Raw genomic sequence first — 20,486 nt, 5'->3', positions numbered from 1 at the left:
AAATGAAGAATCTGATATACAGACGCTGCAAGCTGCCAGCTGGTGCTGCGTCGTCATCTCTAAGCAGTATATGATCGCGCAGGCAAGCGATTGTAATATCGACGAAGAGCTGAATTCTACGCGTTCATCCGCGCTTTCCACATGCGGCGGCACTGTTTTATGTGTCGTTCTTTTTCTTACGGCTGAAGTTTGCGCCCAAGAGCGCACTGCGAAGTTTGAGCTGTGCGAGTGAGGTGACATTGGTCAAGTTCTGAGAAAATACAAGAAACTAAACGCTCCGCAGAATTACATTTTTTATGACTTAGACAGGCAATGTAGGACAGAAGATTAGATGTAAAACTTTCCCGCACCACTAGCAGTCGGTGAAATATGTTGCCTACAGCTCTTCACGACCGCAGATGAAGGTTTCTAATAACGCTAGCGCGAGCTCCTATGGTCGATTCCAGCAGTATTGGGTTATTACCTGCATGTTTTCTCTTTTTTTCTACTTGTCTTTAACGGTGGTTAACGTTGATATTTGTGTGACTATAAGAAAGGTAAATTAGAAGCGTTGATTTGTGATCAATGTGTTGAACGTCGTAGTGAGCCTTGTGTCTGCTTGGAAACGTTTACTGCGTTTCCAGAATTTCTTCCCACATTTCATAACATCATAGCTTGAGCTCGTTCTAAAACTAGTGAATTCAATTCGACCTTAATTTCAGCTGTCTACAACTGCTTTTCGTAAGGTAATATTGCTGCCAGGTGACTCCGGATCAAACTGTGTCTGCTAACGTTAAAGCACTCAAATACACTCTCCTCGTGAAAAATGTCGGGGCTACTCGACAAGCAATGAAATCTGCAGCATCATTACGTTCCAATAATCCGCCAGGACGTCTGGTGCTCGTATTTATTGCGTTTATATTCGACGACTACTTCGAAATGGAATTGCAAGTACGGAATCAGCCGCGCATATCATATAGAATGTGCAAATGCTCGCCCATCATTCGAAAATAGCTTAAGTTTTCGTTTTAATTTTTGTTTCTCTTTCGTCCCACGTTCTGCTCCTTGAGTGAGACACTCACCATGAACAGCCACTATCAAAAAGTTGACGAACTTTCGAATCTTGTTCGTGAAAGTTCGAACTTGACAAATCGGAATATTTGAGAAAACGCCCAGTTTCCGAACTCTTGGGAACCATAGCCAGTAAAACGTTTAGTAAAACGTTTTTCGCATACACTAGTACTTGCTGGCAATTCAAATACCAGGCTACATGCCTCGGCTGGAGAAATATAAAGTTTTTTGTTTTTCAGATCTCGCGGCCTATAAATATTTCACGCCTGTGGTAAGCGGATTATTATTATTTGTTTTGAACACATATACACAGCTAACAGGAAAGGGAAAGCAAGGAGCAGGCTGACAACTGCCATCGGAAGGGGCGCAACGCCTGCCTACTCTTCGGAAGGGAGGTGACAGCAACACGTAAATGGAAGATAGGAAGGAGGGGAGGAAAGACGAAAGGATGAGCAACAGGACAAATCTGAAGACTAAGTTAGTTGTAAGCGGAACGATGAGACGAGGGACACGACTGAAACATTACGTCATTTATTCATAACGGGCAAAAAACGGCATTACGAGAACAGCCGAGTGAAGGTCGGTGTTCCAGTGAGAAGCTGCACACCACGAGAACACGTACATACATAGCGGCGACGAGAGCCAGTTCACAGTTTATGCTTGTGGTACACATTTCTATCATATCGTCAACGCGTGAACAACACGGCAAAGTAGTTTGGGACAAGACCGACGTGATGTCATTGTTCCCTCAAATGAATACATAAACACGCAGACAATACATCCGAACACACGCGCAAGACATGCGATGACATATGCAACGTAGTGTTTTTTTTTTCTGTGAGCTTCTCAAACGACATCGTAATGGTACATTGAAGTATGGTATTTACATTGATGTGTCTGGATATTTCATAAGCTCGAGAGGAACGCGTTCTGAAAAGGGTTTCGGAAGATGACTTCTCACCTTCGCAAATATCTAGTAGCAATCATATTTGCTTCCCTTGTGTCTTTAGATTCATAGTTACATTGAGAGGCGAAATGAAGTACAGAACGAGAAAATATCAGATTCATAGATAACAGGTAGCTTGAACACTACGTACCTAGACTAGCATGGAGTACAGAGTAATGATTGGTTTTGTTAGTGCAAGCAGAAGCTTCCAGAGCTTCATTTAGTGCCGGGTTTGTTCCATCATTTATGCGGAAACAGTTTAGCTGAATAATAATGCGGTAACTGTCTCGGGACGTTCGCTGTTAGCAATTATTCTCTTAATTTAACATCAACAGTAATGCTTCACTGCAAAATTTTGCTTTATTTTGGCTGCGTGGTTCGGAACACGCTGTCACCATGCCGAACGCGTCAGAGCATAAATGTAACCTGAGCATACGTAGACTTAGTGCCTGTAAACATTATAGGAGCTTCCGCAAGTGGTATTTGTCAAGAAACTTCCAAGATTTTTGCGTATTTTAATCATACCTAGAAGCCACATTCAGGAAGCTTTGTTAAAGACCTATCAAGAACATAGTTTGGAGTAAGTGCCCACTTCTGAATGCATCACCTTTTAGGGAGAAATTTATGCAGTTCAACGCACAAAGTTTCTCTTGCTTTAAATTCAAAGAACAAGCAATTTCGAGAGTTTAGCAAGCTAGGTGTAGAGATCTTCAAACAAATGATTGATTCAAGTATGCTAAGAGACCTTCAGAAAAAGCGTGCGTCAAGCCGAATTGTGCTACGTTCTCTTTTACCACCACCATGTTAAACCATACAAACAAAAGGACGCAAGAAAAAAGAAACACGAGTTTCCTCGCGTTTTTTAGTGTTTATAACTTTTGTGCACGTAACTACAAATCACGATTGAATTACCTCAAAGATACTCCTACGACACGCAACTACATTTACGGCAAAGCTATGTATTCACCTGCTACGTAAATCGGAGCAAGTTGCTTCACAAAAATTGGAAGTCAAAAGAGATCTCCTTAACTATGGTGACTTGGAAACGCCATCATCCAGCATTCCTATCTGTACGATAACATGCCGCCTTGAAGGAGACTACGTGATCTAATTTATATTCTATTGCGGGCATTCGCCACCCAAGAAAACACGCTGTAACAGAAATCGGTCGCGCTTTTTCTTTCCGCGCAGCAGTTACTAAAATGAACGGACTTCTCCATCCTATATAGAACACTTGAAGCGTATTGTACTTTGGGTGCTCGATATTGAGTCTAAGGCTAAATTGCCCGCCTCATGTTTTGAAAGCTGTGTTCGCGAGTTCGAACAAGGACGAGCGGCTACTGTGTGACTACAAGTTATGAATGTCCGAGACAAACCACAGCACTTGAAAAGGCGAAGAACAAAATAAAAAAAGAAGAGGAAGTGATGCAGGGAAACGAGGGCCTATATACCTACCTAAGGACTTGATACCGGATTCTACGTAGCGCCCTGTACATGAAAATTGCCAATTTCAAACCACGAAGTGGCATCTTCAGCGTACCTGTAACACTGCCCTGGTTGAAGTTTTACGATACGTGCGCGCGAGATAAGGAAAGTGTGCATGCATTTGTTTATGTCCATGTGCCGCCTGCTTTAACTAAGATTCAATATTCTTGAAGAACGCGCAGTCAAAATGAATATTCAATATGAAGGGTGGTGCGAAGGCATTTCTGATTACGGCAAACGTCATTGTATTGAATCAGAAATTAGCTGTTGTTCAAAGGTTGACGCTTTCAATGCTTGGTCTAGGCTACATGTTGTTAGCTAAAAAATATGAGAACATCAGTGCCCAAGGCATGTCCATTAACTATGAATCCTGCATCTTTCCACGTTTTACGCATATTTATCCCCCAAGTCTGCCATGAAAAATAAACATGGGTGTTTAATGTGGTTTTGTTTTGTGGCGCAAGAAATGGTTTCTGGGGGAAAAAAATACAGAATATCAATGCAGTTACCCTGAAGCCAAGAGCGATATCTCGAAACTAGCGCTAGGTATTGACAGAATAACTATTCTAGTCCAAATCTGTTTGTTTTACCGCTTTGTCAGTGAGATGAACAGCTATGCGATCACATTATCATCGCGATCGGCCACAAGAAGATCATAGAACCTAGGGAAAATAATATTGTCGTTATACCGACCCTTGTCTCACAGCTTCGAATGACTGGCAAGTTCAGAATTATGTGCGGTCTGAATTTTGAAATGCAACATTTTCCCAGACGTAAAATATTAGGAAGGTATTCAGGTGTATTTTATAATTAGGTTATAATTAGCTGAAACTAAAATGATCAACCCAAGTTTGCTGAGATCCACCGAAGACACGACATTAGCAATTCCACTTCAACGAAACGGGATCTCCTTCATCATAGCAAGCGGTACACAACGGAATAAATATTTTGTGACGCATTAACAACTTGGGTGATTGCAAGACAACAATCTTTTCTCAATGTCGCTTTTAACTCAGACTTCGCGCAGCAGCAAAACACCCCAACTGACGAAGAATGAGTGGCATAAGTTTCTGATACTTAGACCTATCGAGCTTCTTTTCTCCTATAACTGAAGTTCTGATTCTAGTGTATTATAACACTGAGATAATTTCATGTAACTCTGTTCATAAAGAAAGGTCGTGAAACAGCAAGAAACACTGATTTAACGCCGCTAGAGCGAAGCCCTCCAGTTTACACTCTTTCAAGTATTTTAAAATAGCGCAAACGACGGTGTTCTTTTTCCCTACTACTGCAGGCGTAAAGTTCTCTGGGCTATTGTTTTTGCTTCTAATAAGCTTACTCAGGCAGACGTTTTGAAAAAGAAGGTGCATTTTCAAGGCTTCGTTTCATGGCGCCATTTTTCAAACTGCCAATAAACTGTAGATTTAAGGTTATGCGACAAAAACAAGCACGCTGAACAGAAGTTTCGGCGCGCTTGCTGTTTGCAATTTATCGACTGTTGAGGAGTAGTAAAAAACAATAATTATTGGATTTTAACAGACTTCGATACATGCTTTCATCCGTTCCTTCGTCCGTGGTTATGAGACCCGTGAAATGGCGTATACAGGACCAGGTACGCTACAGATGGCTGGCTACAAGCCATACAAACTACAAGCACATACACGACTCACAGTTATACATCATTTACAGCGAATGGGGCTGAACGTGACACCAGGTACTCATATATTGACAACAAAAGTATAGCACATGCAGCGTAGTGTCGTTTACAGAATTCAAGGATCACATGTGTAAACGCACACTCACAGAATCTTAGCAGACACTAGAAGGTACGTGCGACAACGAATATCATGTTAAGAAAGAAGGTCAGCCACGCGTAATAGCGTCTGAAATGCTCTGTCAGCCACGCTTACAAGCGTTAAGCTTTAACAGAGAAACCCATGCTCACAATGTGTATATAGAGTGAATGCAAAAATAAGCAGGGTGGTCCGCGAAAAATGCAGCCTCTTTGAGAACTTACGCAAGGCTACTGCGTTTGAGCATTTTATCCCTGTGGCTTAGCGTGAACGAGCGTATGGGTAGATAAGCTTAACGAGAAACGTTTTTCAACCCTACTTTTTCAGGTAACCCAGGTTTTGACACCTGCTATGCCGATTACGGCGTGTATATGTTACCCCGGGAATTTATTACAATATACATTCAATGTTGCCACTCTATATAGCTTTCTTTGCTGGTCAATCATAGTTGACCATTAGCTTTTCATCAACTTTTCATTCGGGTTTCTTTTCTTTTTTTCTTGCGGAATACAGAAGTGAACACGCCATGCGTGACCGCCATCTCGGCACTTCGCAACATCGGCGCATTAATTTTCTATCCGCATTTTTGTCTACGATGGCAGAGATAAGTATTTCGTATCCATAGTTTCATGACGTACAAAATGATTGAGTATCACAGAATTCGCACAGCTAACGTTCAGGAATGGATGTTCTCACTACTGTGCTTTGCAACGGAGCTGATATCAGACTGATACCTTACCAGGCAAAGCATTCGCGAGACATTAAAATCTGATGTTCGAGCTCTTAATCAAGATCGGTGTTAACCGATTTCTAATCCATCATTCGTGATGTTTTTATAGCTAAGTATTGAAAGAGAGGAAGAAAATTACAAATACTTCTTTGTAGAACCAGGGACACTATCAATACCGTAAGGTTTATCTGCAGTAAAACATGAGTTTCAATTGACTGAATAAATCCACCTTATGTTTTTGATGACAACCACTTAATACGAACCCTGGAAATCTCATTGTAGTTACTGCAACATTGCATGTGCACTGCAAATACTCGGTGAACTAGTATACCACTTTGACTATGCTAGCAGAATAGGCTAGTCGACGCAGCAGAAGAATATGATGCTGAAGATATCGGAACAAGAGCACCTCATCCTCTTCAGCTAATGCACTTCTATATATTGACACACGTTCTTCTACAGATGCTGCTGCAAAGAAAAAAAAATTATATTGGGACTGTTATCATAAAGCACCAACAGCAAAATACTCCCGAAGAAAGAAAATATGTTTATCAAATGAAAAAGAAGTGTCACTGCTGTTTATTCTGCTGAGGGCGTTTGGCAGTAGAAGTGGCAAAAAAAGGGCATCTCTGTTATAGCTCTAATGGCCAGCCTCACACCTGTTCAAGCTCGTGGTAATGCCTCTCTTATAAGATGGTCATTCTGATTGCATGCGTAAAACACGCTAGCCTTAAGGCCCGTACTTCTCATAACACAATGACGCGGACAATGCGTTCGAACTTTCTGCATGTCACCCAGCACATATCCTTCTCTGAAAACACTTTAGGTGTTTTCAGAGATGTAACCTTTTGTCAGCTTTGACAAGTTTAAGCTTCTGACAGCTCACACGGAACCTTCGTAATAATACTCTTGTATTCTGCATAAGGCCATACATACGCCATAAAATTGCAGGTAGGTTTTAAAGAGCACCAGCCTGTTTCTGTGACGGAAGGCTGAACGCATCAGCCCTGAAAGAGCCAGTGTGGCTGGTAGGACCTGACAGTTTCAAATTAATAGAAAATAAATTACGTTTGTGTTAACTCTACACGACAAATTGTTACAGAGATAATTATACACTCTTCGTAAAGTGCACTACATCTGATAATCGTCTTTTTATACAGGTATTTCTATAAAGCTGAATACTATATTGTAGGAAACTTCGTGCAATGCCATACGGAGATCGAAGAACCTAATTCGATCTCAACCTCAAGTTCTAAGAAAATGATGACGCATATGTCAGCGTATGACTCGGTGATGGCAACAACACTGTAATTTCGTTTCGAGAGCATCGATTATCGCATTAGAAATAAATAAAAAAAGCGATGAGGGGAATTATTGATAAACATGTTTCACGCTCTTAGTCAATAGAAGGATCCTGGTCAAACTTGGGTACAAAACGCAGTACGGGTTTCTCCGACCGCGGTTACGCGCACAGTGCTTACGAAGCCGGTAGATCAGTTTTCTGCTTTATACAGTCCGGCTAGTCCTTGATCCTCACCGTGGTCAGTACGTGGTCCACGGCATATAATACGACAGATGATGCGAACTCATTTAAGAGGCTTCCGTCGATTGGGAAAAAGAGGAAGTTCCCCCAAGGTACGCAAGACCAGCCCCTTTTCTTTTATCGCGCCGCACTGTACAACGTTAAGGATTCGTTCAATACGATTACAAAGGCATCGCATCGGAGACAACAACACATAGGCGCAGCTAAGCACGCACACACACCGAAGGAATGGGGCTTACAAGACCCAAACCGTCTCTTACTTGAGCTTCTATAAAAAGAAAATTCGGCAGAGAAATTTAAGAGTGCTTACGCTTAAGAATTCCAAAGCAATGTAGTCCCTTTGGTGAATGTTTTCGATTGGGAGGCAGCGCGCTCATTTTGTACACTCATGACGTGGCGCCACCTCATCCTCATTGGCTGTGCCGTCAGGTGCCCAATGAAGCATGCAATAGACCACGTCTTTAGTCAGCCAGATGGCAGTGACGTGACGTGTACGATGACGCACGCACTAGGCACACCTCTAGTCAGCCAGAACCGTTGAGTCGCCGTGGCGTCAGGTAAGCGGGCTCGTATCGCACCCCGGAGGCGCGGCTTCAATTGCCACCCAGACACAAATGTACCAAATATTCCTTTTAAAGCCATTAATTTGCTTTGTTTGCCGGATCCTGCCTGAGAAATTTGACGTCAATCAGCGAATTTTCGACGTGTTTTACTCCTTGCGCCGTCGGCCCTTTTCGGTACCATCACTCGGTCACGCCGCCGACGAACACCGGACTTTCAAGCAATGGGGCATATAATGTTTTCACATTAAATGTCTCAACTGACCTATGTGACAGGATCGTCCATTCATGTATACTCCACTTGCCTACCAATTCGTCACAGCAGACTAGCGATCGAGCTTGTCTACGTAGTTTCATTAATGTCAACCTCTCGAACTTGCCAGAACTGAACTTTCACATGTTTTGTTCTTTAAAGAGCTGGCACTAGTAAATCCTGCAGACAAAGAAGGAAGCTCGTGCCTTTATCTGACTATGTCTTTGTCACCTATTGCGTTGTCTCCGCAATCACACCTACAAACCATCTATTCAAATCAAGGAGTCAGTCGTCTAAGCTATAAGCTGATGCCGTGAAGAAGATTGCACCAGCGCACGTGCCCTGACTCTGACAACAATACACAGCACATTGCCGAAAGAGTCACCAAGCCCTTATCATCAAGTCTCGGCAGCGCTGACGACTCTGGATGAGAGGACAAATCAGTGAGCACTAAGGCCAACGTCGTCGGTGACGAACCATTGTCAGTTGACACACAGTCATTCGCACCAACGCGAAGCGCAGTTCACCACACTGAGGAGGAGCAGTGCTCGCCTTTCCCGATTCCTTCCGAAGTAGACAAGAAGCATGCGGTAGTGGCTCGCGTCGGTTCCTTCCCGCGGCCTTTCTCACGCTCGACGGTACAGTTATCGACATTTACTCAAAGGTATATGAGCCAGCGTAGGGGGCGACGGCTGACTTAGCAACTGACCGGGAAACTGCAGCGCGAACGACTTCGTTACAAACACAAGTGTTTGACGCGTCATCAAACCTCGGCCACTCTGACTACGTCGGGCGGGGACGACGCGTCCCGATCGGCAGCGGCCGCGCATTGCTGCGTTCGATTCGACGACGCAGCCACGCCTGCCGTGCCCTCGGCGTCCGTGGAGCCGGCGAGGTTGCGCAGGTCCGTCCACGAGGAGGACATCTTTCGGACGGGCACGGCGCTTCCGTTGGGCGCGAACGCGTTGCAGGGGGCGGCGTGCTGCGTGGGCGACACGGTGGTGGCGGCGGCCGAGAGCGACAGGTTCTGCGTGCTCAGGCTGCGCCGCCGGTGCGTCCGGGCGGACGAGTGGACCGAGGCGGCCGAGTTGTGGTTGTAGAAGCTGGCGAAGGTCAGGTCGGCGTTGGCCTTGCTGCGCGCCACCTCCGGGCAGCAGCAGCCGAACGTGTCGACGAACGCCTGCCGGAACTTGAGCGACATCACCTGCGAGCGCGTGGACAGCGTGGAAGGGAGGGTCACGCTCGGATAATCCTGTCCCACATTTAAGAAATTACGAGTCACTTTCGTTCTATCACAAATCTATCAACAACTTTTCCACCTTTATTTCTGGCCATGGAGAGCACGTTTGTCTGAAAGAAAATACAATAAAATACTATTTGAATTAAAACCTACCTAGTGTAACGAATAATTTTATACTATTTGTTTGGTGAACTTTTCACAACTGAAAACTCGTTCCAGGTTACGAAAACTCTACTAGGCCATGCGTTAGATTTCGCATGTTTAAACAAGAAATTTGAAGCATCAAACTGAGCGCTGCCTATATGGTGCGTTGGGAATTACTGGGTCTAGTTGTGTTAGTTAATACAAGTTTCATCAAGCGTAAAACGGGTACCGTAAGCAAGAGACGAGTCGTGATAAGCCAGGAATCTATAGCGCATGCGCGATATCCGGTAGCGACGCCATGCGGAAGTTTGCGCAGCAGGTCGCCCTGAAGCCATAAATATTGACAATGTCTGGTCAGGTCTGGTCGATTAGTTAGAGGTGTTGTGGACTGCATTACTATGCAAAGGAATCGAAGACTGAATGTATTAAATTTCCAGAACTTTTCCTGCGCAAAAGCCCTACTGAAATCATTGTACCTACAGGCAAATAGATTTAAAAAAAAAAGGAAAGAGATGATGTCTGACCTTCATTCTTTCTAGTGAAAATCGACTTTTCCCGTCAACCTAAGAAAGATATGCTTTAAAAATATTATAGACTTATTTACCTACTGTCCTTGGTTTCCTTCTGTTGTTCAGAAGCAACATGAGGGCTATAAGATATGCAATATTAAGGCGCACGGGATCGACTTCCACCACCATTGGTTCTTTACCATGCACAAAAGTTGATATAAATAAGCGTATTTATACATCTATATAATACGTATTACATATAATCTATATTATCTTAATTTGTTTAATCTATACTCCGTGTAATGTTGCCGGGATTAAGTGTGCGTTGCTTACGCATTTTCGGACAGACGCGACAGCGCCTGGAGGCAGAGGAACGAAAGAAAAATGAAATCTCACTTGATACAGAATGGGGTTGACCGTGGCGCTGAGGTAGTAGGTCACTCCCGATATATAGGTGAGCACAGTGAAGAGAAGAATCATAGCGGCCGTCTGGTCGGCGTAGGTGGCGATGAGTCGCTGCGCGTGGAACGGCGTCCAGCAGATGATGAAGGACACCACCACGGCCACTGCGCAAAGGCAAGGAAAAGAAGAACGACAGAACGTGAGAACTGGTGACAGCGTACGGGCTCTTCGTGATTAAGGCGAAAACGTAAGGAAATATATAATTGTAGGCGTGAAAGATTTACCATGGGCCAGCAAATTCACTTAAGCGAAGATCGAAAATTTTGAGTAGGCGGGTTTAAGCGCACGAACCACAGCACAAGGAATGGTCATTGCTTGGTTTTCACAGAAAGTACATTCGCTGCCTAGCTTTAATAACTTGACTTCCTTGCATGATGCCTCTTCCTTGTAGTGCGCTGGCTTCGCTAACCGGTTTTATCAGATGCCAAGTTATCAAAGCTAGTCGCTTATCACAAATGGTTGTATAAAGGGCTGACCGCCTAATATAATCATGTGTTCTGTATTACCATTTAGGGAATTACTTGCGAAGCTTTTTATCCTCGCAATCTGCTTTGTGTCTACGACTCGAGCTTCTAGATCGGTTGGTCAGCTTTCGCTTACATAAGTGCTAAAGGTAGGACCACGAAGCTCGCTTCGGAGCCTGCCAGTAGGTGCCATAACATCTCCTTGTTGAAGAAAGACATGACATTTCCGTTACCATTACAAGCTAACGATAACCGAATGACCAGGGGCCGCATTCACAAAGCTTTTCATTCGTAAATGCTCTTTGAAAGTGAGCGATCGTCTTCGCTAATAATATGTACATCAGAACTGGCTGCCATGCTCTCTTACGAATTATTCTCGCGTAACAGCTTTTTGTGAATAACAGGCTCAGAACTGTAGTTTATATATTTGTATGTTCTCGCCTTTTTCTGAGCTGTATGACGTCTCGTTGTGGCGTCCGAGCGCGTCGATATAGTTGTTACACAAAAATAACCGTCGTTGCATTGTTACTGAAAATTGGAAACTTTGAAAAGCGAAGTCGTATATAAAGGCAGGAAGGTTAAACAGACGTAGTTATGTTTAGTTAGGTCACACATCAAGAGCGGGTTGGAAAATGAGATTAATAAAAAGCACGTAAGCAGAAAGAACAAGAAATGTGTGCACAATCCAGCGATCAAAGGCTCCGCTATCAGTGTATCGTGCAAGCCAGAAGACCTTGGCGAATGGAGTCCTTTTCTGCGTAGACACTCTGGAGTGAGCGAGAACCTTTCGTTGTGATAGCCACCGGCTGCCCACTCTGTCAAACACGTTGTGCGGCTTTCACGTCTTCACACAACACCACCGGCATAGAGATTCCCACGTAATATTATTAGTGAACACTACGTAACCCTAGTTACCGTTTCTGTGAGACGTCAACTTCATTCGTGTAAGGCTCTAACTCAAACTTTTCTTTAGAACGGTATCAGTACCGTGGCCACAACACAGATAATTCATTTCTTTTTACGGAACTACGAAAAGCAATCATGAAAAAAAAGGATTACTTGTGCTTGCATTATAGAACGCGATGTTGAGCAAAACCAGAACTTGTAGTGTCAATCAAGAAAGTGGCAGCCAGAATCGAAATAGATCCATCACTCCGAGGGAAATGAAAAGGCAAAAAAAAAAGAAACACGGTATGTGTAGAATATAGCTAGAAGGTCGGTGTAGGGCTTGAGTCAGATAGGAAGTTGCATTGTGCGGAAGACCGATCGCTGAAGCATGGAGCTGAACTTCCTGCTCTGGAGTATGTTTCTAGTTGGCTGTTCTCGCAAGTGCATTATTATTATTATTTTCTTGGTCGTTTTGCTTTCAGTTTGTTCGTTTCCGTGCCTCGACTGCTTTAATCCCGAAATTGGTGATACTTGGATCACAACGCACGCTGAGTTCAGTTCCCGGAACGTTTCTCCCTATTAAGAATGTTATTCGGTCTTACTTATTTGCCTCTTTGTATGTTATATATTTGCCTCAAGGAAAAGGAACATATCGCGATCCTTGCTATTAATGCTTCTGTATTCAATGGAAAAATAATGCATAGGAAGTGAGGTCATAAAATCAGGCTGCAAAAGTGATCCAGGCGATCTTGCCAAACTGCTAGTCTTTTATATTCTCAATAATAATGTTTTTTTTTTTCATAGTGAACGAAGAATAGAGCCCTAGTAATGCAAAGTTAGCCTGTTCCCGTCAGTATGCGAACACCAAATTTGATATTCACAGATAGCGCAGACCAGCACTTTCTATAAGGGTGGCGAGGTAAGCTGTATTCATACTTAGGATTCTGAAAAGAGCGTGCGTTCCCGAATCTTCTTTTACTTTTAGGCTACCGTAGAATGAAAGTTTTCAGTAATGCCGCTTTCCAGCCTATACAAGAACAGATGTTATAGGGATGCTCCAAGTGATGTTGCCTGTGATGGTAACATTGAGATCGTTAACATCAACGTTATTAACATCATTAACATTAAGATCAAAGTTTCCTGGCGCTTGATCTGTCCAGCAGTTGCGTTAGTAGGCTACGAAAAATGGGGACATACGTACCAAGATTCGTGCTTCGAGATTGTCCGATGTGTTTGTGGAAAGTATATTCCTTCCGAAAGAACGAATTCAGTTCAAGATTGCTAGTTACCGTGGTCTATGGTTATGTTGTTGTCGTCGTCGTCATTGTCGTCGTCGTCGTCGTTGTTGTTGTCGTCGTCGTCGTCGTCGTCGTCGTTGTTGTTGTTGTTGTTGTTGTTGTTGTTGTTGTTGTTGTTGTTGTTCCAATTCGTGACACGTGTACCCACTGCGAAGAGCTGGCCAAGACTCGAGCGGACAGAGCTATAGGCATGGTATGGTGAAACTCCTTCCGAACGCACCTCAGCACGTAGGGGACCACTCCCACGTCGGAACAGAAAGGCCGATCCTGTCTGCTGCGTCGCGGGCCCGATGGACAGCCCATAGCTGTGCTTCAAGATCCGGGCTGCTTAGGGCAGCCTCTCATTTGGACGACGTGACGCCGAAGCCGTCGCGTAACGTGGGAAACCACCAGAGCACGTGTTCCACGTTAGCATGGTCTGAGCGTAGCTCGCAAGTAATAATTGGTCGATTGTACCTCTGGATAGACTATGTGTAACAGTGCGGCGTTAGGGTATGCCCCGACCTGGAGTAACATGAGTGTTAACGCCTGTGGTCTACCTATATATAGTTTCCTATGTCGCGGAGAACATCGTCTCCGTCCCGTGTAAAAAGTGTTTGCTAAGTTCATTATATTATATAAATATTGGATATAAATTATATATTACATAAAAATTACTTTTCACTGAAAAAGTTAAAAAAAATAAATATAAAGGTAAACTCAATGTTACAGAGGCATAAAAATGAACGACAAAGCCTGAACTAAAATGCACTAGAAAGAAAGGAAATATACATAAAAAACATTGAGTGGAGATAGAGCTGTAAAGGCACAAGAACGTCGTTAACATTACGTCGAGATTTACGTTGCACCTCTCTGATGTCCTAGATTCGTGATTTAAACCATTTCACCACATTGCAAAATATTGGTCAGAAGCTCACTCGACATCGACCTGCCGCTTCGAAAGGTGAAGGGCAACTGACTATGGTCCGGAGCGCTCTTCTAAACTCTCCCGTTACCTCTTTGCCTCTGCCACCTAACCGGCTTACCACACTTCGTCCACATACTTTTTTCTTCACTTTGATAGTCCTGGAGCTAACACCTTGTAAAGGAGACAGCATTATGTAATCCTTTAGGTATCTCGTTTTTCTATGAGGGACACATTTCAGCAAAATACTGGAACGATCGATACTGCTGAATATTAGGTGCGATATCATGTGATGCTTCAAATTCACGTAAGCTAGACTTGGGAGTTATCAATCAATCAATCAATCAATCAATCAATCAAAGCAACGTTTAATTCTCCACGACAAATATGGGAGTGATGGACATGATGAGTAAACCCCATAGAAAGTTTGGAAGAAATACTGACAGGGTGCCACGATAACCAAGGAATTATCCGCATTTAAGCTGAAAACGCCCACCTCACTGGCTTTTTAAAAAATAAATTGTGAAGTTATTCACGTGTACAAGAAGCACGTAGGCGTCGTACCTTTCTCACTCAAAGAGCATGGCCACATCTGTAGTACAAAAAGAAACAAAAGTTATGCAGACCCAACGCTAATTTCCAATCTGAAGCCAAACTTTCGTGCAGCGGGTAATTATATGCTATAAAATTAAATGCGACGCGGTGTTCACAAAATATTCGGACAACATCCACGCAAATTCCACAAGCAAGTGCGTAGGTCATGTGATCTGTGTAGTTTTGTAATGGCGGCCTTCGCATGCTGTAAAGGAAGTAGAGAAAGGAAAGAGATGCTACTTTCACTCCAGCCAATTGAACTCCTCCATGATTTCAAATAAATCAAATTCTGAGATCTCACGGGCCAAAACCACGTTCTGATTGTGAAGCACACCGTAGACTACGGATTAGATTTCACCTCTTCGGTTTCTTTACGATGCACCTAGATTTAGGTACACGATTGTTTTTGCATTTCACCCACATTGAAATGCGGCTGTTGCAGCCTGGGTCAAAAACGCGACCTCAAACTCAGAAACGTAACGCCGAAGTCAGCATGCAGGTGTAAGTTACACTGGTGAATTTCACAATCTTCAACAAATCAAATCAAATCAAATCAAATCAAAGTTTTATTTCATCTCTCAACAAAGCGAGAAAGGGTGTGGCGGGAGAAAGCTGCATTACTGTAGCTTGACTAAGCCCGGCCTGTGTGTGTAAATCACCCATTGCCTCACAAACACTGTTAACTCTTCCGTAGATGAACAACACAGGAAAATTATTGTGGTTAGCTATTTCGTTATTCCGATCACGTAATGTCTCCGCACAGAGTGGAGTCTAAGAAATGAAGCCCCTGCAGCCGGCATTTAAGGACGAATGGACGTTCTTCGAAAATAAGCCCCGCCGTCTCAGAGGTATAGTGCGCCAATACAAGGCATGAAAAATTCAGGGTGGTGTAAAGACACGAAAGATGACACAGTGTAGGGGAAGGCGACATGGACCTCTGACTTTTCTCTCGCCATGTCTTCCGGTAGATACAGAGGGCAGTAAGGTCGCACTGCATTAAAGAGCCATAACAACTTGCCTTCTTTTCAAATTGCCCTGATAAATGACTGAGTTTCTCGATAGATAAAAATCAAAGATTATAAAATGAAAAAAAAAACTTGCTAAGCTTAAACGTTCGACCTATGATGAACGTGACTCTGTAGGTAGCTTGCAGCTTAAATAATAAAGCGCTTCCAATGACCACCTTCTGTTTTCTTCACTGGTGCGGGTGGACCCTCTGCCGTTCTCATTCGCACAGCATCGCGCGAAAACGGTGCAGTATCTTAGCAGTCGGGTAGATGGCCGCAGTATTTGATTCCACGGAGTGTGCTAAGTTCTCTATAGTTGGCGTGTGGGGTGGCTCGCCTGGATGTGGATGTGCGTATGTGCGGGCGTTTCATTGGTGTTTGCGTCAAGGTGTATTTGCTGTCCTTTGCCCTCAGGGGCAAGCAACGAACAAATCAATACTCGTTCGCAGGAGTGAGAAATACGTTCAGACAGCGGATACGAGATGTGTCGTGCATTTTGGAGATCGCCTCACGGCTAATAACAGTTAACTCGTGTTTACCACCAATGCACGCCACTCTGGCCATGCCTGTAGTGACTGTCTCAACCAATCTGTACAATGAGATGGCATAGCTACGAAGCTTCTTCTCTGTCTCGCAATTCTCACTCGTTGACAACACTTATTTTGTGGTCTGCTCTTCGGGACATAAAGCAGGCGACGCTGCAAGCCAATCCGGGGTTGGTCTGGAATGCAGACGCTAGACGCAGGCTCCAGACAGGCCTTGACCACGCGTAGTGATGTGGAGACTCTTTGAGATATCCCATAACTACAAGGTCTCAAGGAGGTCCGCGTGGTCGAAGGGATCATTGGCGCGTTATCTTTAACGTGTCTCGGGAACAATAGTCATATAAATACAGGCCATCCACGTCTGCTCAAATCGTTCGTAAACGCTGTCAGAACTCGGGCGCTTTTTCATCCGCTCAGTGTAGAGGCCAGCTCTGTGTGCCTCCCAACCTTTTCCTTAGAAATCTGAAGGTTTACCCCTTATATCGATTCGACTTCTTTTATTTTTTATTTCGTGCACCGTACTTCTCCGACGCGCACGTGCGTACGCTGCTACACACAAGACGCCGCCAGCCGGCGAGGAGATAGCCCATATTTCAGCAACCTTCCTGCGCCGTATTGGAAAATCGAAGCCCGCGGGCCAAAGGGGCCGAGCGTCTGGTGTCAGCTAACCTCGGAGAAAATCCGAAGAAATATTATCTCACGGCTTGCTCCTCTACCTCCTCTTTTTCTATTGTTTGTCGAGGCCTTGAAAAGGTGTGCGTCTGCCTGGTCTTTTTTCTTTCTTCATTTGTGTGCGTCTTTTCCAAAAAGCAGGTTGAAGATGAAAAAGAGGAAATAATGATTGCTGATGTAGAAGCAGGACAAGGTAAGGGCGGCCCAGATTGAGGCGAGGTGAGCGTTAAAGGGTGTTGTAAGAGAACAGGCAGACGCTGCTCATTTTTGTTTAAGGCACCTGCTGCAACAGAGAAGACAGAAAGAGAGACGGTGGGTAAGAAGTATGAAGCAAAGATAAAAGGAACTGGAAGGACTTTTTTCGGGCATGGCTGTGCAAGTCTAGTGTGAATGAGGTAAACGAAAGTTAGTAGAAAGTATGAACTGCAACGCCGTGGTGGCTTGGGCTAATCGGTACATACTGGGAAACAGCGCGCAAAAGACGAAGGACAAGAGGGGGAACACACACAAGCGCTGACTGACGGCTGCATTGTACGGGCAACAGCTTCGCCTTACACTGCAGTGAGTGTGATGTGTGTCGTCTAAGGGGCCTGACTTTTCGCAGTGCGCGATCCGCAAACGCTACAATGACGCCCGTTCACGTGAATTCTTTGTGGTAGCTGCTATCGCAGCGAATGATGCGTCTCGCGTCAGCACTCCGTCTTTGGCCTTGACTGAGGCAGCGCTAACAGATCTTACGACCGTAGTTATTCTGGGGAAACATAATCGGCGTCTCATTCTTGTTTGGTCATGCGTAGTGATGTACCTTTGTTTTCTTAGGACATATATGTATGTTCCTTTCTTAATAAAGAATTCAGTCATCAGTCAGCACTGGTATGTTACCGTCTGTTACCTGCACTCCTTTAACTTTACCTTTTACCTTTAACTGCACTCTCGTACCACTTAAAAGGCGTAACAAAGTCACCCGCTCTGCGACCACTTTGCAAGGGCTATTCCTAACACCGCTTAGTACTTCCCTTGCAGATTAACCAAACATCGCTTACACAGTGCTGTATCCGATCTTCCGGTACGAGATTAACATCGCCGTCGTCACCTAGTCGCAGCCATTCTTGCGTGACATCGACAGAATTGAGTGAATAGAGCTGGCTTGTGGAATTGAGCTTGGTCGAGGTCGTGCAAACGTGTGCGGATCAGTGGAGTCGAATCGCTAAACGATGCGGACAAAAGACGATGAGATACGCCGTGTGTTTAAGTCGTTTAACTCTTATGCTTCAACATGTCAGATCAACTACTGCTCCGCTAGCGCGTGGGCTAAGCGAGCGTACCGCGGAGGGGAATGAGACCACGCGCGTGTAATTGGTTAGAAGTTTTCTTACAACCGGTTTCAAAAACCTTGACCTGCTTATAGCATGCAGGCAAGCACAGTCGGTTAAGGTAAGCTGGTGGCTGTCAGCTGAAAGCTCGCTCACATTTTTTATCGTGATTCTATGCAGCCTACCTGAGTGCTCTTGGCCCACCAAAAAAAAAAGAAAAAGAAAGAAAGCAAGCCGCCGCAAACTCTCCCGAAAAGTCGCGATCTGCTCTACTTTCAATATTGTCTACGCGCTGTAGCACCTCTGCGTAGGTTCATGCTAGCACTTCTATGGTTTGGTAAAACATTCTAGTCTCAACGCAAGCCGAAGAAGCAGAAGCTGTCATTTTGTATTTCTGTTCAAATAAAACGGCCACAGTTATGAGATGTTGTGCCGGCTTCTCCCTTTTCTGTGCCTATCGTGTACGTAGGTGCATAAAAGAAAATTTCCCCTTCTTCAGGCTACATAGAAGGTAAGTGTCTTTTGCAGTGCACCAATCTTTTAGTCGAACTCGGGCTACGTTTAAACAGAGAAAACAATTACTGCTTTCTTCCTGAAATTGCCCGGGGCTGACTGCCAGAAGACAATACTATAACAACGTCCCAGACAAATGCTGTGCTGTTCTTTCGAACATAGGAGTTGTGTTAGGTTCGTTCTCTCACAGCAAGGCCTGCGGCACGTCCACGCCACTCAACTTTGTTCACCTTAAAGTGTAGTCATTACTTCGTAACTGTAGTTATATTATTTCGTAGTTAGCGGAACCTTCACAGTAGCTGGTGCTCAGTTGTGCGTCACTGCTACCAAAGCCCATAGCCGACTACACTGTGTAATTATCTTGCTAAACCTTAACTCGGACCAGTGCTTCACGGAATTCAGCACATGCCTGGTTGTTCAAAAGCTTCGCAGAGACGCGGTAGCGCAAGTCAGTATATAATCTTCTTTTTTTTCGCACAACATCTAAGCTTCCTCTTTATTCATGCTTTCTTTTCCTTTATAAGAGGGACAGTTGAATAAGGAGGGTGTGTTGAGCTACTGACTTTGCTTTGAGGCTTAGAGACGACAAGATTGGATGGGGGAGGGGGGGGGGACATGCTTGAATAGTCGTCTTTTCTCTGACTATTCAACCTGAATACATGCTGTCATCTCCAGGAGGTCGTTGTCGTAACTCCCGCCCTTTTGCTGACGTGGCTGTACAGATGGTCGTGGTATAGCTCTATACAAGCTGCCCGTGTTATTTGCGCTTCTTGAAAACTCGACTCGAATGTGGTCGAGTTCGACTGCATTCGAATTCCATCGCTGACTAGAGGTCGCAATTACACTGGCAGCGCTAGAAATGTTCGACTTCGTAGAATATCCGCAGTGCGAGCGAATCGGCGAAATATGACGTTCATTAATAATTAAAAGAAAGCGCTATACATGCTACGCAATAGATAGGTAAGAGTTCTGCGAAAACCCGTGAGGTGGAGAGAAGCAATTAATGAAAGGAAAATAAGGAAATAATACCTTGCCGGTTCCCACAGAACTACTATGTCAAACTTTTGCCTTTGCTTCGAGTTGTTGATAGCTTCGACGTTGCCCTGCCATCTGCTAGACGCCTGGTTAGCTCAGATAGTAGAACAGCTGCCCCGGAAAGGCGGTGGTCCCCGGTTCGAGTCCGGGACCAGGAGCATTTTTTCATTCAACTGCGAGGCTTTCTCGAGGAGCCCATATGGGTTTCCTTTGCAGCAATTGCAATGATTGGGTGGATGCCTTATTTTTCCTTTATTAATTGATCGGTATGACACGACGATGCGAGTGCTAAACGCTTAGCAGAAGATCTTTGGTGACCTCAACACTGTCTCCAGGCTTAAGCGTACACTGTAAAAAATTTCCGTAATTATACGGGGGATTTCCGTCATTATACGGAGGACTGCAAGTAAAAAAACGGAAAATCGGTCATTGTCACAAAAAACTGCAAAAACTGCCGTTAAAATACGGAAAGTGCTCTCCGTTTTCAGCTTAACGGACATTTTGCACGTATTATTACGGTAACTGCCCTGTTTTGCAC

At 44.3% G+C, this 20,486-nt stretch overlaps 1 protein-coding gene across 1 annotated transcript in view; it reads right to left on the bottom strand.

The window, feature by feature from the left end:
• Positions 1-8,571: 8,571 nt before the first annotated feature.
• The window catches only part of LOC135903751 (pyrokinin-1 receptor-like), a 407,309-nt gene continuing 395,394 nt past the window's right edge, over positions 8,572-20,486 (bottom strand). Inside the window, exons 2-3 of the mRNA XM_070525621.1 lie at positions 10,650-10,819; positions 8,572-9,564 (exon numbers count right to left, since the gene is read on the bottom strand). Coding sequence (XP_070381722.1) covers positions 9,124-9,564; positions 10,650-10,819 — 611 coding nt within the window. The 3' untranslated portion in view covers positions 8,572-9,123. The remainder of the gene's footprint in view (positions 9,565-10,649; positions 10,820-20,486) is intronic.

Source organism: Dermacentor albipictus, chromosome 9 (genome assembly GCF_038994185.2).
Source record: "Dermacentor albipictus isolate Rhodes 1998 colony chromosome 9, USDA_Dalb.pri_finalv2, whole genome shotgun sequence".
Lineage (NCBI taxonomy): Eukaryota > Metazoa > Arthropoda > Arachnida > Ixodida > Ixodidae > Dermacentor > Dermacentor albipictus.
The sequence above is the reverse complement of the archived record's forward strand: the minus strand, read 5'-3'. Positions and strand labels throughout refer to the sequence as shown.